Here is a 19,886-nt window from a genome sequence, read left to right on the forward strand (position 1 = left end):
AAAACAACCGCGGGCAACTAGAGGTCACTGCCATAATCGGACAGTTCCCCTGGCGATAACTACGGCTCACCCTACCGTTCGTTTGCAGTTTAACAATAAACAGTTGGAATGCCAGTGTCAGCTGCAGTACAAGGAGTGAGAAGTGATAAACAGGCAGCGCCTTTGGTCCGACCTAGTATTCTTCTCTACCAGACCGACTCACTCAGCCATTGAAACTAGACACCATGATGGTTGCTGGAAAATAGTGTGCCTCTGTTGCCGACTGACTCTTCTGGCATATATTATTCAATTTGCCCAATTTTTGCCATTTTCAGCAAACCATTTGAGTCTGGTAGAGACTAACACTGGCGACTCCCTTTTCAATGTCTTTTCTTCACAAAATACTTGACTAAGCCAATGACTTTGCAAAACCTAGTTACTAGTGCAAATCCATTTCGAGTAGTATATTGGGGCCTGCAAAGGGGGGGGGGGTCCCGACAACGCTCTACGCTGAATTCGGAAACTTCTCGATTACGCTTTACGATAAATTCGGCCACAACGCATTACGTAGAATTGAAACGGCGAATACACTACGCAAAATGCGTAGAGCGGTCCGTCTACGCTCTACGCGATACGTAGAATTAAAACGGTCGATTACGCTCTACGGAAAAGGGCTTGCGCGCCCCGTGTATTTCGGCAAGGAGGTTTAACCTTATCTTCTTGAGTATGCAGGCTTTCTTTCAGGTCTTTTCTATCATTCTATGATTTAGAGCCGCAGGCTTAAAATTATATCCGAAAGTTTGTAAACGCATGCGGTACCTGCTATAACATGATATGCAACACACAGTGTCAAAGAAAGAGCAGTGTTGTAATCATCGTGTATAGACTATACCTGACATTAATTTGATTAGCATTATTGACTACAAAAACGAGTCATTACCTTAGTTGACCAGCACACAGGAAATGGATGATAAATCTTTTATCACCATATTTTCCTACTTAAGATACACTCGTGAAATACTGGTTGGCCCGCTTTATTTTGTACTGCCGCTTTTCCCCCTGCAGTTTAGCCTTCAATTAATAGATGACGCTGTGCCCTTGCAGCATTTCAGACAATCCTCAAATCATGATGGCGTTACGGAGTTGCCTATTCCCATCTCTTCATGTCTAGACTCACGGTCCGCCCAACGACCCAACAACGAGGACTAGGTAGCTAGGTATAACCATGGTATAACGGAGACTCCGAAATATGGCATTTTCATCATAAAGAGATGGTAATCAGCCCACAAGGGTTTATCACTAAGTTTCGTGTTGGTCACACACAGAACGAATACTAATAAAGAAAAACTGGGACATCACTAGCTGGCAGTCCTCGTTCTAAAACGTCTTTGAACTTAGTTAGCCTTCGGTATCACTTAGTACTTCGTACTTGCGTTTTACAAGAAAGAAAAAAAACAACCAGGCGGAATGTCAAAATTACTTACTACGTATTCCTGTACTCACACTACAGTACATTTCTAATTCTGAAATTGGACCGTTCATACAACGTTATGAACTGTGTACAGTATATATATATCATATATGTTGTTTTTCCATCTAAAACACTGCTCGCTTTCAATCTAGAAAGATATACATCAGCTATTGACGTCTCTAACAAATTTCAAAAGTCACGTGAACATGCATGCATGTCTAATGTGACAATCAACACGATGAGGCCTTTAATATAACGTTATATACAATGTCATGTATTTTGTACAGTGCGTTGTTTTTCCAGCTAAAACATTAGATAACATTCAGTCTATAAAGAAACATAATCTGCTGACATCAAAAGCACCCAACCCGAGAGTACCAGTTTTCGTCATTTCATGATAGACAAGAGTCGTCATGAGAATATTTGGAATTACAACAAATTTATGGTCTGGCTACCAGGATTACTGTGACTAGACTGCATCAGTTTCTGCAGCGAAATAGTCTCAGTAACCCCTGGCGAAACTGGCGGTTGCGAGTGTAGATGATGGGGTTAGAGAACGCTGAAATCAGAGAGAACAACATGGCGAACCTCTGCCACGGTCCGTCTGACGACGACGACGCTTCGTCCCCCCACTTGGCCGATCGGAGTATGACGACGAAGTAGGGCAGCCAGGTGATGAAGTACACCCCGATGACCAGCAAGATCGTGGTGGCCGTCTTCATGCGCTGCTTGAACTCCGAGGGAACCTTCTGAAGGGCCGCTGACCAGATTCGTGCCGGGGCCACCTTGTTACTGGGCTGTGATGAAATAGACCACCTGTGATTCTAGTGATTTGGTCGTTATCACAATGGAACTACCGGTACCAGTGTCCCGGGCCATCTTTTAAGCGACCTGTTAGGACGTGGCTTCTATTTCTGGTGTCAACTGGCATAACAACCGTGATGTTTTCAATTTCCCATCTCACTCGCTGACATGCTCATAAATGACAACCTTGGCTATAGCTAAATCGGTCTTTACCTACCTTTGAACCACATTTTTGACCAGCTGATGATGGAGAGTCGCACAGCCGTGCTGACAGAGACGTCACCGACACCTGTCGATTCATCTGTCCAGTCGTGTCAGGCGACTCCTGTTGACTCTCGGAACCCCCGTCAACCGAAGATAGCCTGATCTGCCGAGTTGTGCCGGTGAGCTCCGACTGTCCGGAGTCTACTGCTGTCAGGGCCTGGGGGAGCAACTGTCTGTGTCGAGCTTGTTGTCGTCTTACCTCGCGCCAGATTCTTTGCAGACAAAAAGATAAAAACTATAGAAGAGTATGTGTGCAGTAGTTATTGCAGTAACACAGACAGAAGAATTCGATCAGGGACTCAGAGATGGCCTGATATTGGGTAGAGAAATCATAGCTGGCCCTCAGGTAGTAATGTGCAGTGGACGAGAAGAACGGTCCCTAGTTCTTTTTTTTCTTTGCATGGTTTCCCGTATGTTTATCTTTACATTTTTGTGATCTTTATTTCTTTGTTTCATCTCGCAAAGATGTTCCGGAAGTGTAAATCCCTGTTTTCATAAGTAAAAATCTGTAAAGCATCCATCTCATCCTCTTTCGTACTGTTAAGTTCTAAGCAGGAAGCTACTCATGATCCAGGATATCGTTAAGACGAAATTTAAGCTACTTACTATGTGTTGTTTGTAGAATATTATTCATACGAATATCACAAGCCTTATGATATACTTCAACCATATCCCACCACCATCACCGATAGCGCCATGTTTCGCTATTCCTATTCATGCTATTCATAATTGTGAGTGAACGTATTTTAGTAGAGACTATACTAAATCGTACTTGAAGTAGCAGAAAAGCATCGTCAGCACGACGATTCCGTAACCGCTGTTTATGGCCGCTTGTCTGCCTCTCTTGACTGGCCCCGTGTACCTGGAAAAACAGAGGGAAAAAGGTCGGTAAAAGAATCATTTTCACTGTTTGCTGCAGCAATTATTAACTAACAATTTTCCCCATTCACTCGTCCGCTAACTCACTCACTCACTCACCCACTCATTCATTCATTCATTCATTTATTCACTCACTCACGCATTCACTCAAGGACGTGCTCAGACATACTTGCATGAGACGTATGGCGGGAAGAAGTAGAACTCCCCAGCTCCGGGTTCGAAGAAAGGAAGGATCACTATGGTGACGGTGACGAGAAGTGGGAGGGCTGCGAGGCAGGCTGTGCGTGCTCTGGTCATGATGGAACTGTACTTCAGCGGGTAGCAGATGTACCTGCAGAACGGAAACACAGATGTCGTGTGCGCGTACGGTGGTCAGAGACAGGTGCATCGGCCAAGAGGGTACGTAGAGTACCTAGAATGTTTGCCTTACATTCGGTAGGTCGTGGGTTCAATTCATTCCAAAGATTTTCAAAATTGTATACATTGCTTTCTGTGCTTAGCATTTGGGAACACATCATGATTGCAGGACTGTGTGGCTCAAGGGCTATTCAACCGGACCGCACTATGCACTTTCTTTTTATGCCTGGCAAGTAGATGGAATGAGACTACCCTGACATCTTTCATTTTATTTGTTTACTGTTTGTGCCGATTTTTATCTTCATGTACTAATGGTGTCTAACGGCCGTTTGGGCTTGTGTGTAACTAGATGGCTGTGAGGTCGGAAACAATATTCTAGTGATTTCCCCAGACGCTACCTCTAAACGAGCTGAATGGGTGCAATTAGGCTAGTTTGTTGTCGACCGGGCCTGCATGCAGGGTCATGGACCATGGCTTGGTTCAATCACGTACATTTCTCTCACACATAGATCGAATAGATCAAAACTGCTGTATACATACTGTACATGTGATAAAGTTCCCTTAGTTTTTTTCATACATGCACAGGAAATGGAAAAGCCGACACTTCACACGATATCGCGAAATCCATTATTTTTAGCGAATGTCAAGAACAGAAGCCACATTGCAATTACGTTTAACAGTAGACGCTATCATCGGTTACACCCCCTTTCTACCAGAGGCTGCGACCATTGAGCGACCGCTGAACCACCAAAGACTTGACAGATCACTCGACAAATTTATAAAAAAATTCTCTTTTTTTCACTTTTCAAATCATAGTTTGCATCTTGCCTCAAATTCCAATTGTGAAATCAGTAGTCACACAAATACAATTTAGGTCGCTGGACGGTGGCTCAGCGATGCCCGTCTAGCGGACGGTCCCCAACTGATAAAACACTGAATAACGATCAACTGACAAACAAACAAACAAACATTGAATATAGAAAGATATTGCTTAACATACAAGAGCCCCGTACTAACATACTGCGCATTGATTACACAAAAGTACGCCACAAATAATTGTCAAGAAAAATGGCAGTCCTACCAGTATCGGTCCAAAGATATGGGGCCAATGATGTTCACAGAGAAAAGTGACCCCGTCAGATAGAGAAAGTGCAGACACAGCAAGCCGTTGTTTTCACACGGCAAGGTTTGCTGCCGCGCCATGAGCCATATCATCATGGGACACTTGGAGATGACTTGAAGAATGTCGGCCACAGCCAGGATACAGAGCAGGGCGTTCCCGGGTGTGCGAAGCTCCTCCACCGATGCGATAGTCAGCAGCACCGCGGTGTTGCCGCACGTGCCCAGCGTCATGCATATCGTCACCCAGACGAGCTGGAGCTCGCGCCAGGGAGAGTAGTAGTAGGAGAACGGTTCCCAGTCGAAGACGCCGGTGGAGTTGGCGGTGGAGTTCTGGTGTCCGGGCAGTTCTGTGGTCACATTGGGTAACATTTCTCGCTCTAGATCTGTGCCCCCGAACTTTTTGTACGATTCTACATACCTAGAACAGACTCGGATCCATATCTAGGGAGGAATCTGCTACTAGTACCCACGCGATGGTTACGTTTAGAGACCAGAACAGTGCAATAACAGACACTTTTGACAGATTTTGTTACGAGTTTCCTCTTCAGATACGCGCGTCTTCTCGCTGGCCCGATTGCTCAGACAAAGTCCCGGAGTTGACCACTCCGGAGGGACCTGGGTTTATCCCCGCAAAGTCACCCCCAGTGATGAGCTAGCGTTCTGATAGGACTGCTGTCCCTTCGTGCCAACAAATAACACGTGATACGCATGATACGTTTGAGAAGATTTCATTAGATTAAGATACCGTGCGATTAAATAGCCCGGTTTGATCACATTTTAGGCATTCTTTACACACAAGATGGAAGACTGGCGTGCGGCAAATTCGGGGACTTGTTGAAGACAACTGTATACAACACCATGGTTGTGATGCTAATTGTCTCCCTGGAGAATACTCGTCCACCCAGACCGAACATAACACTCGACTCACATTTCGGCGTATGTGTCTAGTGGTTATAACTCCCCCTGGCCTTTATCTGTGGTACTGGTGTTTGACGGTATAAAATGAACCCGGGATGAGTTGTCAACCTACACGTAATGTTCAGAATGTTGACGATACCAGAGACTCAATTTTATTTGCAATTTGCTGCACATACTGTGAATGCTTTGTTGTAATAATTCTATGATCAAAACTATGGAAAAATGAGTTTGCAAAGCCAGCACGAGTTGCATATTGCAATAGCTATTCAGCAATACCTGACGTTTTGAGGTAAGAAGTTTTTTTAAGTCGTCACGTCGCGACCTCTTTAGTGTCATGGCTGTCAACCCGGCAATTGAACCTTTATTAACATTACTTGGTACACAAAAACACACGGACCGGGCAATATCGTTTTTGATAATTATGTACAATCGAAATCAATCAAGGAGAAATATCTATTTCCGGGCTCCAATGCTCCGGTCTGATGTAGTGCAGAATCATTACAATTATATACAGATTTGAGACAGGTTGCTCAAGCGCAGACGTAACAAATATTTGTCGTTGAACTGAACTGACAAATCTTTTTTAAACAACTTTATTCACAAAAGTACAACGATACAGATACATACAGAGTGACATGGAGGACAATTGATATATACCTCCATTGATATATAAACACACACTCCGCCATGTAATACCTCCTCATGAACGACACAGGTAATACAGACATGACAAATATTTATCATTGAACAACAGAGAAACACTCAAAAATCCTCATGCGCACACATGCATATGATATGACGTTTACAAGTACAATCTATTCCATTCCAATATTTGAAAAAAAAGTGAAGTGCCTTTCCTGCGTAGAAAATGCTGTGATGTAAATCATGTAATATCTTCATATAGATACTTATATGGATTATTGAACGCCGTAGCTATTACAGAATTGCGTGCAGCCGTAAAGCCTCAAATTCCGCCTTCGTAGAAACTGATCCCCCAGCTTGACATCCTACCCACCACACTGATCGATAAGACGAAACTCTACAATCTTAGGGCAATTTCTATTGGTTTAGGCTTGCGACATTAGCACCAGTAGCAAGAGCATCAGATCATTGAGCTCCAGCCTTAACTACAGCAAGCGCCTCTCAAATTCAACCAAGTGGAAGTGCATGGTGCTGAAATGCCATCCAGTGGAATATCACTTCTTCAGTTTCAAGAACAACAAAGCTCGCGTTGATTTCAGTACGTTATTTTAGGGGCCACCCCTTCCCTGATGCGTTAGCGCATCGGTACATTGTACTAAATTATTTGGGGGTCTATTTTCCCCGAAAATTTGAATCACCGCGAAATCCTCCTTTCCACTTCTATCGCATCATTCTCGGCGAAAAAGGAATAAAGTTATGGTATTTTGGGTCACAATACGAGATTTTTCTCCCTCTCTTTTATGTCAGTTTCTGCAACGAAATAGTCTCAGTAACCCCTGGCGGAACTGGCGGTTGCGAGTGTAAATGATGGGGTTGGAGAACGCTGAGATCAGAGAGAACAACATGGCGAACCTCTGCCACGGTCCGTCTGACGACGACGACGCTTCGTCCCCCCACTTCGCTTGTCTGAGTATGACGACAAAGTAGGGCAGCCAGGTGATGAAGTACACCCCGATGACCAGCAGGATCGTGGTGACCGTCTTCATGCGCCGCTTGAACCCCGATGGAACCTTCTTTCGGAATGTCTCGGCGGACGAATCCACCGAGCTCCTCGACGGGTCTTCACAGATTCGTGCCGGACCCACCTTGTTACCGGGCTGTGATGAAAATATACCGAGTGTAATGATTACCATACCAAAGAATTCGCTAAGCCATGGAGCGACCTTGTCTTTTCCAATGAACCATGGAGCGACTCAAAATCATAAGTAGATGTACTTCAAACAAAATTCACTGATACAAACGTGTATTTGGAAATTTTGTTTGTTTTTGTTGTCTTTCAAATCATACTTTTACAACATGGCTCCACTATAAAGGCCAAATTTTAGAAACCCGTTTAAGAAACCCGTTTAAGAGAGTGGCTTCTGATGAGAAAACCAAGATGTTTTTCATTTCCTATCTCATTCGCTGTCACTCACTCACTCTCACTCATTTCATAGTTAATTAGTTTCATGCAATCTTGGTCGAATCGGTCTATACCCACCTTTGAACCGCGCTTATGTCCAGCTGAAGAAATAGAGAGGCTCGTCTGCCGAGTTGTGCCGGTGAGCTCCGACTGTCCGGAGTCTACTGCTGTCAGGGCCTGGGGGAGCAACTGTCTGTGTCGAGATTGTTGTCGTCTTACCTCGCGCCAGATTCTTTGCAAACAAACAAACAATTAGAAAAGCAACAATCAAGAATTTGTTGTTGTTGTTTTTCTTTGCTTTGATCTTCGTCTTTCTTGTGGTTGTTTGTTTCTCGTGATCTGTATTCTATTTGTGTGTGCTTCTAAAGACGTTCCGGAAGCATAAATCTCTAATCTAGAAAAAGCTGTAATTTAATCATTCTGTTCCATACGGTTAGGTTCTAAGCAGAAAAATAATTATGATCCTGCATTTAAGCTACTTATTGTGTGTTGTTTGTTGAATAACTTCTATGAGAATATCACGACTATTACAACCCCCACACGTGATGCATGATCAAAGCTGTTTTTAATGCTCGACCGGTGCCCTAAGTCTTCCAAACTCGAAGAAGAAGGTACACATGTATACAATTAAGAACAAAAATAGAGATTTTTTCCCATACAAGGTTCTGCTTGTTCAGTCATTTTGTTCAATCTTCATGAAAACCTACCCAACTTTTTCTACTTTTTTTCTACGAGCCCAGAGGATGTCATATATATAATAAAATCAGTATTGACCTAAGTAGAAACCAATAAAATCAATACTTGAAGTAGCAGAAAAGCATCGTCAGCACAACGATTCCATAACAGGCGTTATTTGTCGCCTGCTTGCCTGTCACAGCTGGTCCGGTGTACCTGGAACAACGGTAGGGAAACAAAGGTCGGTTTGGGGATTACTTTATTCGTTTTCTTTACACATTTACTTACTGACTAACTGACGAACACATTCATTCACTCAAGGACAGTCTCAGACATACCTGCATGAGACGTATGGCGGGAAAAAGTAAAATTTCCCTTCGGGGTCGAAGAATGGGATGAGCACCATGTTCGTGATGGAGACGAGAAGTGGAAGGACCGCGAGGCAGGCTGTGCGTGCTCTGGTCATGATGGAACTGTACTTCAGCGGGTAGCAGATGTACCTGCAAATATCATATCAAGTTCCCTTAGTTTCAAACGTGCGTTTTATGCAGCACAGGAAATACAAAAGCCAATACCTCACACGACAGTGGAAAACCATCGTCTTTTGACAAAATCTAGAACTCAAGCCATGGAAGCAAATACGTTTCACAATAGACACTCTCGTCGAACTACTGATTGGTAATACCTATGGACAACAATCATCAAACAACCAAGCTACACATACTAGATCCCTGTACTTAAAACATTTCATTTCACAAAAGTATGCCACATATAATGCTCAAAAATGGCAGTCCTACCAGTATCGGTCCAAAGAGATGGGGCCAATGATGTTCACAGAGAAAAGGGACCCCGTCAGATAAAGATAAAGCAGAAACAGCAAGCCGTTGTTCTCACACGGCAGGGGTTGCTGCCACATCAGGAGCCATATCATGATAGGACACTTGGAGATGACCTGAAAAATGTCGGCCACAGCCAGGGCGCAGAGCAGGGCGTTCCCGGGTGTGCGAAGCTCCTCCACCGATGAGATCGTCAGCAGCACCGCGGTGTTGCCGCACGTGCCCAGCGTCATGCATATCGTCACCCAGACGAGCTGGAGCTCGCGCCAGGGAGAGTAGTAGTAGGAAAACGGTTCCCAGTCGAAGACGCCGGTGGAGTTAGCGGTGGAGTTCTGGTGTCCGGGCAGTTCTGTGGTCACATTGGGTAACATTTCTCGCTCTGTGCCCACAGATCCGGATTCATATATATCTAGGGAGGAATCTGCTATCCACGTGGTGGATACGTTGGAGACCGGGACACTGCAATATCAGGCACTTTTGACAGTTTTTTGTACGTATTTCTTCTTCAGATCCGCGCGTCTACTCGCTGCCCCGTTTGCTCATACAACTTCCAGGACCACTCCGGAGGGACCTGCCGGGTTTATCCCCGAAAAGTTACCCCATTGATGAGCTACCGTTCTGATAGGCCTCCTGCCCCTTCGTGCCAACGAATAGCACGCGACGCGTTTGAGAAGATTTACAAGACACCGATACCGTGCGATTAAATACCCAAGTAAGATCACGTTTCAGGCATTCTTTACTCACGCCACGGAAGATTGCCGTGCGACAAATTTGGGGACCTGTCGAAGACAACTGTACTATACACCATGCTTGTGATGGTAATTACCTAGCAATTAAACAGAATCATCTCCCTCGGAACTAAGTTTCCGTCACACTCAGTTCCGAGGGAGATTTAGCGGAGCCAGCAGAAGTTGTATGCTGCAAAGTTTGTGTAGCTAGCAAAACTTGACGTTATAAAGGGCAACACGTTTTTGATGACTTGTTGTAGTACCATGTCGCGACCTCTTTAGCCCCGAAGGCTGCCAGACTGGCCGGCTATCGAAACATTATTGACACGACTCGGTAATTATGCACCCGACAATAGTAGTTGCCAACAAGGGAAATCGTAGATTTCAAACCTCCGGGTTTTTTGTGTTCTATTGGTTTAGGTTATTTGTTTGTGTGTAGTATGAAAGTTATGTGCGTAATATGTTTGTATGTGTTTGATGGCTACTGACGGTTGGTTCGGTATGGACTGTTGATTAACGTGTCTGACAGTCTGCACCGTCACCCGCGCCATTAACCCCGCCGTCATCCCGCGCCGTCATTGCTGCGCCGTCACCCAAAATTTTTATCGGAACCAGACACCCCTCTGTTTGACCCCTTTTGAATGCTAAGACCCAAAACTGCAACCGCCCCATTCCTTAACAACATGGTAATTACCATTTTCAGCATGGCGGGGGTGTCCGGAGCACTTAAAAACCTTTTATTTTGACGCCCATAAACACATATGCAATTAAACAAAAACGTTCTGCATCATCTGCAGCCCAATAGCAATACGTATACCGAACCACAGACAAATCCGTCCCGCCGATCGCGAGAAACAGCTGCTGACAGAAATGTTTCGAACCATAGTAAAACCTCCTCGCGGAAGGATATCTCCTTCCCCGGAGGTAAAAAGGAACATGCTCTATCCCCACATGTAGAGAATGTACCAAAGTCCCCAGGGTGGTGAAACCGTCACACCAATCATGATTAGGGGAGCGGTTCGCGTTGTTGTCATGAGGTTATCGGACCCACACGAGACACAGATAATTACAGTAATTCATTTACATCAAGGGGGGTCTGTTACCGTACAAGGCGAAGGGACATAAGTGGTAACATAACCTCTGATTAACGGGTGCATTGATCGTGATTTGGCGGATGAACTTTCAGGATGTTAGATTTCGCGAGTGATTGTTTCGGCTCCAAACAGGTACAATCGAAAACATCTCTTTTTAGGCTCCAATGTCCGCTCATTGGGTCTGATGTAGCACAGGATGATTTGAAGTGATATACTAGTACAGATTTGAGACAAGTTGTTCAAGCGCAAACATGCTGGCGGAATACTTGTCTTTGAACATTAGAGAGACAGTAAAAATACCCATGTATACGTAACGTTTACAATCTATTTATTCGCAATATTTGAACAAATCGCACTACCTTGTATGCTTGTCTGTGATGTAATATCTCCGTATTGATATGAATTTTTGAACGTTACTGCTAGTACAGACATTACAAATATTTCTTATTGAAGAACAGACAAACACTGAAAATTCCCATGCGCACGTATATACATGGTATGACGTTTACAAGTACAATCTATTCCCTCGCAATATTTGGAGGAAGTTCTGCACCTTGCCTACTTAGAATATTCTGTGATGTAATATCTTCATATTGATAATCATATGTTTTTTTAACTCCCAGCTATTATAGAATTGCGTGCGGTCGTTAAGCCGGACGTTCCGTTTTGGTGGAAACTGATCCCCCAAGCACGACAATCCACGCACACTGATCGATAAAATATTGATAAAACTCTACAATCTTATGGCATTTTCTACTGTTTTCAGGTTTTGTGAATTAGCGCGGCGTGTAGCATCAGATCATTGCGCTCAAGACTCATATCATCGAGTACATATCTCCGTATTGATATGGATTCTTGATCGCCTTGGTTAACAAATAATAGCGTGCAGCTGTTAAGCCGGAAGTTCCGCCGATGAAACTCTACAATCTTAGAGCGATTTCTGTTGCATTTCAGGTATATTAGCGCCAGTATCAGGAACACCAGATCATTGCACTCCAGCCTCAACTACAGCAATTCAGTAGAAGTGCATGGTGCTGAAATGCCATCCAGTAGAATATCACTGCTTCATTTACATCCTAAAAAAGAACAATGCTTGCTTGCGATACACTTCTTAAGGGACAATTTCTTATCTTAAGTGTCAACGCGTAAGTAATACATAATTTTTTTGTGCCTATGTGCTTTCTCTAAATCTAAAAATAAACTTCGAAAAAACCCTTTTCCACTTCTTTCCCGGCGAAAAGGAATAAAGTCTTGGGCCACAACGCGATATTTTCTCCCTACCGAAAATTCGAAACACCACGAAATCCTCCTTTCCACTTAGCCTCCTTCGCAGACTTGTTGGGCGTCGGCGAAACCTTCGCTCCACGGCCAAAACTCCCTCGGCAGCAAAATTCGTCCCTCCACGGCATATTACTGACGTCGCTTACAGAAAAAAAATAACGCCGACGCCCAACAAGTCTGCGAAGGAGGCTACTTTCCACTTCTATCGCATCATTCTCGGCGAAAAGGAATACGGTATTTTGTAACGGTATTTTGGGTCACAACACGAGATTTTTCTCCCTCTCTTTTATGTCAGTTTCTGCAGCGAAAGAGTCTCAGTAACCCCTGGCGGAACTGGCGGTTGCGAGTGTAGATGATGGGGTTGGAGAACGCTGAGATCAGGGAGAACAACATGGCGAACCTCTGCCACGGTCCGTCTGACGACGACGACGCTTCGTCCCCCCACTTCGCTTGTCTGAGTATGACGACGAAGTACGGCAGCCAGGTGATGAAGTACACCCCGATGACCAGCAGGATCGTGGTGACCGTCTTCATGCGCTGCTTGAACTCCGATGGAACCTTCTGAAGGGCCAGTTGGACAGACAATTCCACCGAGCTCCTTGACGGCTCGTCACAGATTCGTGCTGGAGCCACCTTGTTACTGGACTGTGACAAAATAGACCGCGGGTCATGATTACCACACCAAAGAATTAACAGTTTTTCCTGAGGAAAATAGTCAAGGTCTATATATCTAATTGGAAATGGTCAGAATACCCCAGAAGTACCAAGGAACAGAACCTCGCAATTTGCTGTCTTTGCCTTGCTGCCCTTTCCACAAACGGGAACCATTGAGCGACCCAAAATGTCACTAGTAGATGTAGTTCAAACGATTTAACTGATACAGAAGTGTGTTGTCTTTCAAATTCTACTTTTACATTATGAATCATAGTCCAACTATAAAGGCGTAGGTGATACAAATCCAAACTGTGAGACCCTGTTCTTGGCCACGGTAATTTTTTAAACCCGTAAAGTGGCTGATATTTCTGGTACTAAGTGATGCAACAACCGAGCGATGTGTTTTTCATTTTCCATCCCACTCTCTGCCATGCTCATGGTATTAAGTTTCATACAAATGACGATTTTAGTCGAATCGGTCTATACCCACCTTTGAACCGCGCTTATGTCCAGCTGATGAAATAGAGAGGCTCGTCTGCCGAGTTGTGCCGGTGAGCTCCGACTGTCCGGAGTCTACTGCTGTCAGGGCCTGGGGGAGCAACTGTCTGTGTCGAGCTTGTTGTCGTCTTACCTCGCGCCAGATTCTTTGGAAACAGATAAGAACCGTTAGAAGAGCAACAGTCACACAATCAGTTATTAAAGTAACATATAAACGTAACAGTAAACAAAATGTAGAATTTATTGTTTGGTATACCATGTTATGTGTGTTCAGTCACGACAACTTTCACGCGCACCTAATTACCTCTCTTGCACGGTTACATCAGTTTTGAAGTTCCCTAGAGGATGTCATACATATAATCAAATCAGTATTGACCTACATGTAAGTAGAAATCACTAAAATCATACTTGAAGTAACAGAAAAGCATCACCAGCACGACGATTCCATAACAGGCATTATTTGTCGCCTGTCTACCTGTCTTAGCTTGTCCCGTGTACCTGGAACAACAGTAGGGAAACAAAGGTGGGTATGAGCAACATATTCTTCTTTTTTTCTAACAAATCTACTGAATGACTGACTGACTGACGAACTAACTAACTAGCTCAAGGACAGATTCAGACATACTTGCATGCGGCGTATGGTGGGAAGAAGTAAAAGCCCCCTCCAGGTTCGAAGAATGGCACAAGCACCATGTTCGTGACGGTGACGAGAAGTGGGAGGGCCGCGAGGCAGGCTGTGCGTGCTCTGGTCATGATGGAACTGTACTTCAGCGGGTAGCAGATGTACCTGCAGATATACGGCGCATGAAGTTTTAATAACTTTACGTGTGTGTCTTATGTAGCACAGGAAATACAAAAGCCGATACCTCACACGATATTGAAAATTCATCGTCTATTGACCAAAAGTCAAGAAGAGAAACCCACTGGCAAATACATTTAGAACATACTCTCGTCGACGCATAGCTCTTTTGCTGATTAGTAATACCCATGAACAACGACCAATAAACAAACGAACAAGCGGTGAGTCGAAAAGAAACGCGCTAACGCCACGCACATTATATCCACATTATAAAACACTATACATTAAACGGACGTTCGCCACAAATAATAATGGTATAATGGTAATAAGAAACATGGATTTCCTACCAGTATCTGTCCAAAGATATGGGGCCAATGATGTTCACGGAGAAAAGGGACCCCGTCAAATAAACAAAGTGCAGAAACAGATAGCCATCGTTTTTACAAGACAGGCTTTGCTGCCGCATCATGAGCCATATTATGATGGGACACTTGGTGATAACTTGAAGAATGTCGGCCACAGCCAGGGTACAGAGCAGGGCGTTCCCGGGCGTGCGAAGCTCCTCCACCGATGAGATCGTCAGCAGCACCGCGGTGTTGCCGCACGTGCCCAGCGTCATGCATATCGTCACCCAGACGAGCTGGAGCTCGCGCCAGGGAGAGTAGTAGTAGGAGAACGGTTCCCAGTCGAAGACGCCGGTGGAGTTAGCGGTGGAGTTCTGGTGTCCGGGCAGTTCTGTGGTCACATTGGGTAACATTTCTCGCTCTGTGCCCCCGAATCTTTTGCGTGATTTTATATTCCTAGATTAGGGAGGAATCTGCTATCCAAGCGGTGGTCACGTTTTGAGACCAGAACAGTACAATATCAGACACTTTTGTACAATACGCGGATGACTGATCCAATAAACAAAATGACTTTGATGGTTTTAGACATGTTTTGTACGTCTTGCTACCACAGATCCGTGCGTCTTCTCGCCCTGACTGCTCAGACAACTTCCAGGAGCTGACCGCCTTATCTCGGCAAGGTCGCCGACCAAGTTACCAACTCTTTGGATTTAATTATAATAAGCGTTCTAATAGGGCGTTCATTCCAACAAATAACACGCGATACGTTTGAGAAGATGATACCGTGCGATCAAATAGCCCAATATGGTCATGTTTTACACGCACGACGGAAGACTGGCGTGCGGCAAATTCGGGGACTTGTTGAAGACAACTGTATATAACCTGATGGTTGTGATGCTAATTACCTCTCCGGGGGAAACTAGTAATTAAACAAATTGATCTCCCGAGAGTCACTTTTCATCAGATGTACCTACTGATTACGCCTCCCCTGGCCAATACGCTTATTTGTGGCTGTCCACCTGCACGTCATGATGAGAATGTTGACGATGCTAGAGCGAGACTCCATTTTATTTGCAATTTACTGCATACATTGCAGATGTTTTGATATGATGTTCGTATTAATAAATCATTCAAAATGAGTCTGAAGAAGTTGCTGAGAGGTAAGGAGTTTTATTGACTTGTTGTTATCTCATCGTGACCGCTTCAGTTCCAAAGTGTTATGGCTGTGAGCCCGGCAACTGACTTAACTTGGAACACAAAAATATACCGGACAATGTTCTTTCACGTCACCATGCATGGTGATGAAACCGTCACACAATTCATAATAGCGGTTCGTGTTGTTGTGAAGATATTATCGGACCAGAAGGAGACACAGATAATATACCTACGGGGGTGGGGTGGGGTGTGTGCTCTGATGTGATCAAATACTACCATTAACACATGCACACACAAAGGGACATGCGAAGGGACATATATAGACGGTAACATAACCTCTGATTAACGGGTGCATTGATCGTGATCTGGCGGATGAACTTGCAGGATGCTAGATTTCACGAGTGATTGTTTCGGCTCCAAACAGGCTTTTCATAATTACGTACAATCGGAAGCAATTAAGGTGAAATATCTATTTTCAGGCTCCGCTGGTCTGATGTAGTGCACAATATATTGTACTTGTAAACAATATATGAATATACATATGGAAACTGATCCCTCCAGAACAATAGGCTGCCCATCACACTGCTCGATAAGAGATGGATTTAACCATCTTAGACGATTTCTATTGTATTCAGGTTTGCTATTGTATTCAGGTTTGCTGAATTAACGTCAGGAGCTTCAGACTCTTGCACTCCAGCCTCAACTACAGCAAGCGCCTCACAATTCAGCCAAGTGGAAGTGTGTGGTGCTGAAATGCCATCCAGTGGAATATTATAGCTTCGTTTATTCTCAAAACGAACAAAACACGCGATGATTATGCTGTTGGTAGGGAAGTCCATCCCTTGTCTAACACCTCAGCGATAAGTGATGTATTTGGGTCTTTTTTGTGCAAAGGAACACAATATGGGAACAACAAGGCGAACTACACACCTATAAACCACTCGTGGACCCACTCCCGTTCATGAATGCACGCGGTTTAATTGTGCTAATAATGGTCACGCCACGGGACGGCTTTGGTGTCTTGATAGCTGCAAGGATACTGAACAATTTCATTATCAGTGTTTGGAACATTTGAAAACTGATTTCTTGGAAGTCATGACAGATTTCTTGCTAATTTCAGTCCTGGTTTCAGGTGGACTAAGGTGACATTCAATGGCATTAAATCACGGTAGCTTTGAATTATAGATGGATTCTGTCCTCCTTGAACGGCTAAGTGATTTGCAGATCACCTGCGCCTTTCTACCGAATGTCTCAAGAGACTGGGTCCCGACTGGAGGCGGTTGCCCAAACCATGCTTCATGGACAATTTTGAATCCAGCCTGGCCGTCTTTCCCACAGCAGTCGCCTTCTCCACGTCCCTGAGCGAGAAGGCCAGCATACGGAGAGGCACCCCGCGACAGGAGCTGGACATGACGTCCGAGGTCGTGACCGTGAACGTGGGCGGGGTGTTGTACACCACCACCATGGCCACCCTGACTAGATATCCCGAGTCCCGCCTGGGCGGGATGTTCCTGGCCCCGCAGCTGCTGCAGAAGGACAGCCAGGGCAACTACTTCATCGACAGGGACGGGAAAGTAAGACTCGCGCTCGCTTAGAAACAAACATGTCAACAACAGCTGTAAGGAGAATCCCAAGGTTATTCAAGACTGTTCTAAAGTCTAAACACCCGACAGAACGGGGTACAAGTTGTACTAAGCTCATGGCGATAGTCAACAAGCAACGCATGGTCACCAAGGTCGATGCTTTAAAACTCTAAGCTGAGCCCGCCCCGTTTTCTCTTTCGCGTTTCAAGAATAACGGGGCATTCAGAAAACGTTTCGCTCTACTCTCCAGGTGATGCTGTAGATAACAAGACTTTCTACTGTATAGCGGACCGGCCAGTTGCATGCACGCAGTTAAATCTATGTTGCTGTACAAAACCTTTTCACTTGGTATTCACATTTCTATGGAATTACACCATCACTACCACATTTCTGTCGTTTTAACTCCCAGGTGTTCCGGTACATCCTGAACTTCCTGCGGCAGGGCTGGCTGCGTCTGCCCGAGGGCTTCCAGGACATCGACATCCTGCAGGACGAGATCCAGTTCTACGAGATCAACCAGCTGACGGAGGACATGAAGACCAAGAAGCTCAAACCGCATAAAGTCAAGGTCATGCCATAGACAAATCCATGGAACCGGACAAGATGTATTACTTAGGATGAAAATATCAGGCTGAATGGGAAAAATTTGGAAATTTACTAATAAGGACAAATGTGGAAACTTAAATACAGAAATGTAGAAATCTATAGAACAGAAGCAAAGTCCTTATACTTTCTGTGTATGTTTGTTTGGTTTCGTACGATCTCATAATAATAGTGATACATCACTATTCTTCTTTGTGGCCAGACTAAAATAATACAAAGTTTAACAACAAAAATATCAGTGTGTGTGTACATGTGTCTTCTGGTCGTAGCTCGATTGCCCTTATTTTTCACATGGCAAACCCTCAGTAGTATCTGTGTACAAGTCTCAGCTGCATCAGCTTCACTCTATTTTATCTTACTGCACGTAGGCAAATAAAAAACGCTTTGTGTTAAAGTCTGTTGTATACAAATATTAAATTGTATAACAATTAGTTACTGTAAAACGATACTTTGACTTTGCATCAGACATGTTTATTAAGAAAATTTAAAAAGCTATTGTAGGAATAAACTAACTAGGAATCATATTGTTTTGCATTTGTTACATCATCTAACAAAATGTGTACACTTAACATCTTAACAAACCACAATAGCATGCCAACGCACATGTTATTACTGGGCTTAGAAAGAATTAATTATGTTCAGATGGTCCCACCATATGACGGAATTGGCACGAAAACTCTCGCGAGACTATGCGTCTCCAACACGTGACCCCGCAGAGAGCGTGTCGGGACATGAACGGACAATCTTCCATTCTACAGTTTGCTACGCAGCGCTGCAGTAACGTTGGTAATAGCGCTCACAGAGACGGACGTGTGCTGCAACTTCCCGCGCTTTTCAGAGACGCCTCCCCGGTTTAGACCACTCGGACTCTAGTTTTCTACTTTTTTTCCTTCCCCTGGGTTTACCTTGGCCCCTCGGAACTCTCTCCGTCCCGAGTTTTATCCCCCGACCATGTTTGGAGCCGGCAAGAGAAAGATTAAACTCCCTGCGCGGTACGCCGCGTCTCCTGCGGAGGACGACCCTGAATGGCTTTCGACCCCAACAGACAACCTCGCGGAGCAGCTAGACAACGAAATTTTAGACGTCTCCAGACGGATAGAGCAAATGAAGGTCGACATGGGCCTGGAAAACCGGACGGAATCCACGTCTACCCCCCTCCCCACGCACGGCGACGTCATCGGTCAGAGGTCGATCATCCCAGAAGCCCTTGCGCAAGATCCTCAAGATGGCCGCCACCAGCGCCTTTCAACAAGAGCTCCTAAGTCCATAGCCCCACCGGATGGCCACTATCCAACCTTGCGTGAGGTCCGGGCGTTTCACAAGGCGCATAACGACCCGTCCACTTTCACACAGCATTTTCCGAGGCAGACAGGCGGGACTCACGTCGCCGATGCGATCCGAAGCTCTGACGGACGTCCCATGCAGTTCAACTTTCAACACGTCTCTGACGAAGACGCGCACCCGCCGGCCCAAGGTAAGAAGCTCAGTAGCGGTCTTTCGAGAAAAGCACATGACAGAGTAGTTCGAGAAGTGAACTGGCCGCATGAATTCGTCTTCTCCGCCAACACCACCATCACTCATGACTCACTGACTTTAGATCAACTTGTGGCTGGCGAAATGGCCATCATTTTAAGTCCCCATACAAATCCCATGGAGAGTCAAAACAGGGGCCATATTTTGAAAGGGCTCATGCTCGACGTTCCCACCTATTCCTTCCCGGTATTAAGAACTTCTACAA

The 19,886-nt window shown here is 44.8% G+C and overlaps 3 protein-coding genes across 4 annotated transcripts; 1 reads left to right on the forward strand and 2 right to left on the reverse strand.

The window, feature by feature from the left end:
- Window positions 1-479: 479 nt before the first annotated feature.
- LOC109476772 (5-hydroxytryptamine receptor 1B-like) lies at window positions 480-5,693 on the reverse strand. Its single transcript, XM_019777795.1, has 5 exons — window positions 4,836-5,693; window positions 3,567-3,728; window positions 3,291-3,380; window positions 2,472-2,730; window positions 480-2,247 (listed from the first exon to the last, which is right to left on the reverse strand). Exons 1-5 carry the CDS (start codon window positions 5,243-5,245, stop codon window positions 1,930-1,932), a joined length of 1,239 nt encoding a protein of 412 aa, XP_019633354.1. The 5' UTR covers window positions 5,246-5,693; the 3' UTR covers window positions 480-1,929.
- Window positions 5,691-16,052, reverse strand: LOC109476783 (5-hydroxytryptamine receptor 1B-like). Of its 2 annotated transcripts, none has more exons than XM_019777812.1 (6): window positions 14,811-16,051; window positions 14,290-14,451; window positions 14,073-14,162; window positions 13,657-13,810; window positions 13,020-13,157; window positions 5,691-7,455 (listed from the first exon to the last, which is right to left on the reverse strand). In XM_019777812.1, exons 1-6 carry the CDS (start codon window positions 15,218-15,220, stop codon window positions 7,240-7,242), a joined length of 1,170 nt encoding a protein of 389 aa, XP_019633371.1. In that variant the 5' UTR covers window positions 15,221-16,051; the 3' UTR covers window positions 5,691-7,239. The 2 variants fall into 2 exon arrangements, with proteins under 2 accessions (XP_019633371.1, XP_019633363.1); XM_019777804.1 differs by having other exon boundaries at window positions 7,262-7,348; window positions 12,794-13,157; window positions 14,811-16,052.
- Window positions 16,053-17,188: 1,136 nt separating this feature from the next.
- LOC109476796 (BTB/POZ domain-containing protein KCTD21-like) lies at window positions 17,189-18,531 on the forward strand. The gene is made up of 2 exons (XM_019777824.1): window positions 17,189-17,536; window positions 17,955-18,531. Exons 1-2 carry the CDS (start codon window positions 17,261-17,263, stop codon window positions 18,123-18,125), a joined length of 447 nt encoding a protein of 148 aa, XP_019633383.1. The 5' UTR covers window positions 17,189-17,260; the 3' UTR covers window positions 18,126-18,531.
- The last annotated feature ends 1,355 nt before the right edge of the window (window positions 18,532-19,886 follow it).

The sequence above is a fragment of the Branchiostoma belcheri genome, unplaced genomic scaffold (assembly GCF_001625305.1).
Source record: "Branchiostoma belcheri isolate BF01 breed outbred unplaced genomic scaffold, Haploidv18h27 scaffold104, whole genome shotgun sequence".
NCBI lineage: Eukaryota > Metazoa > Chordata > Leptocardii > Amphioxiformes > Branchiostomatidae > Branchiostoma > Branchiostoma belcheri.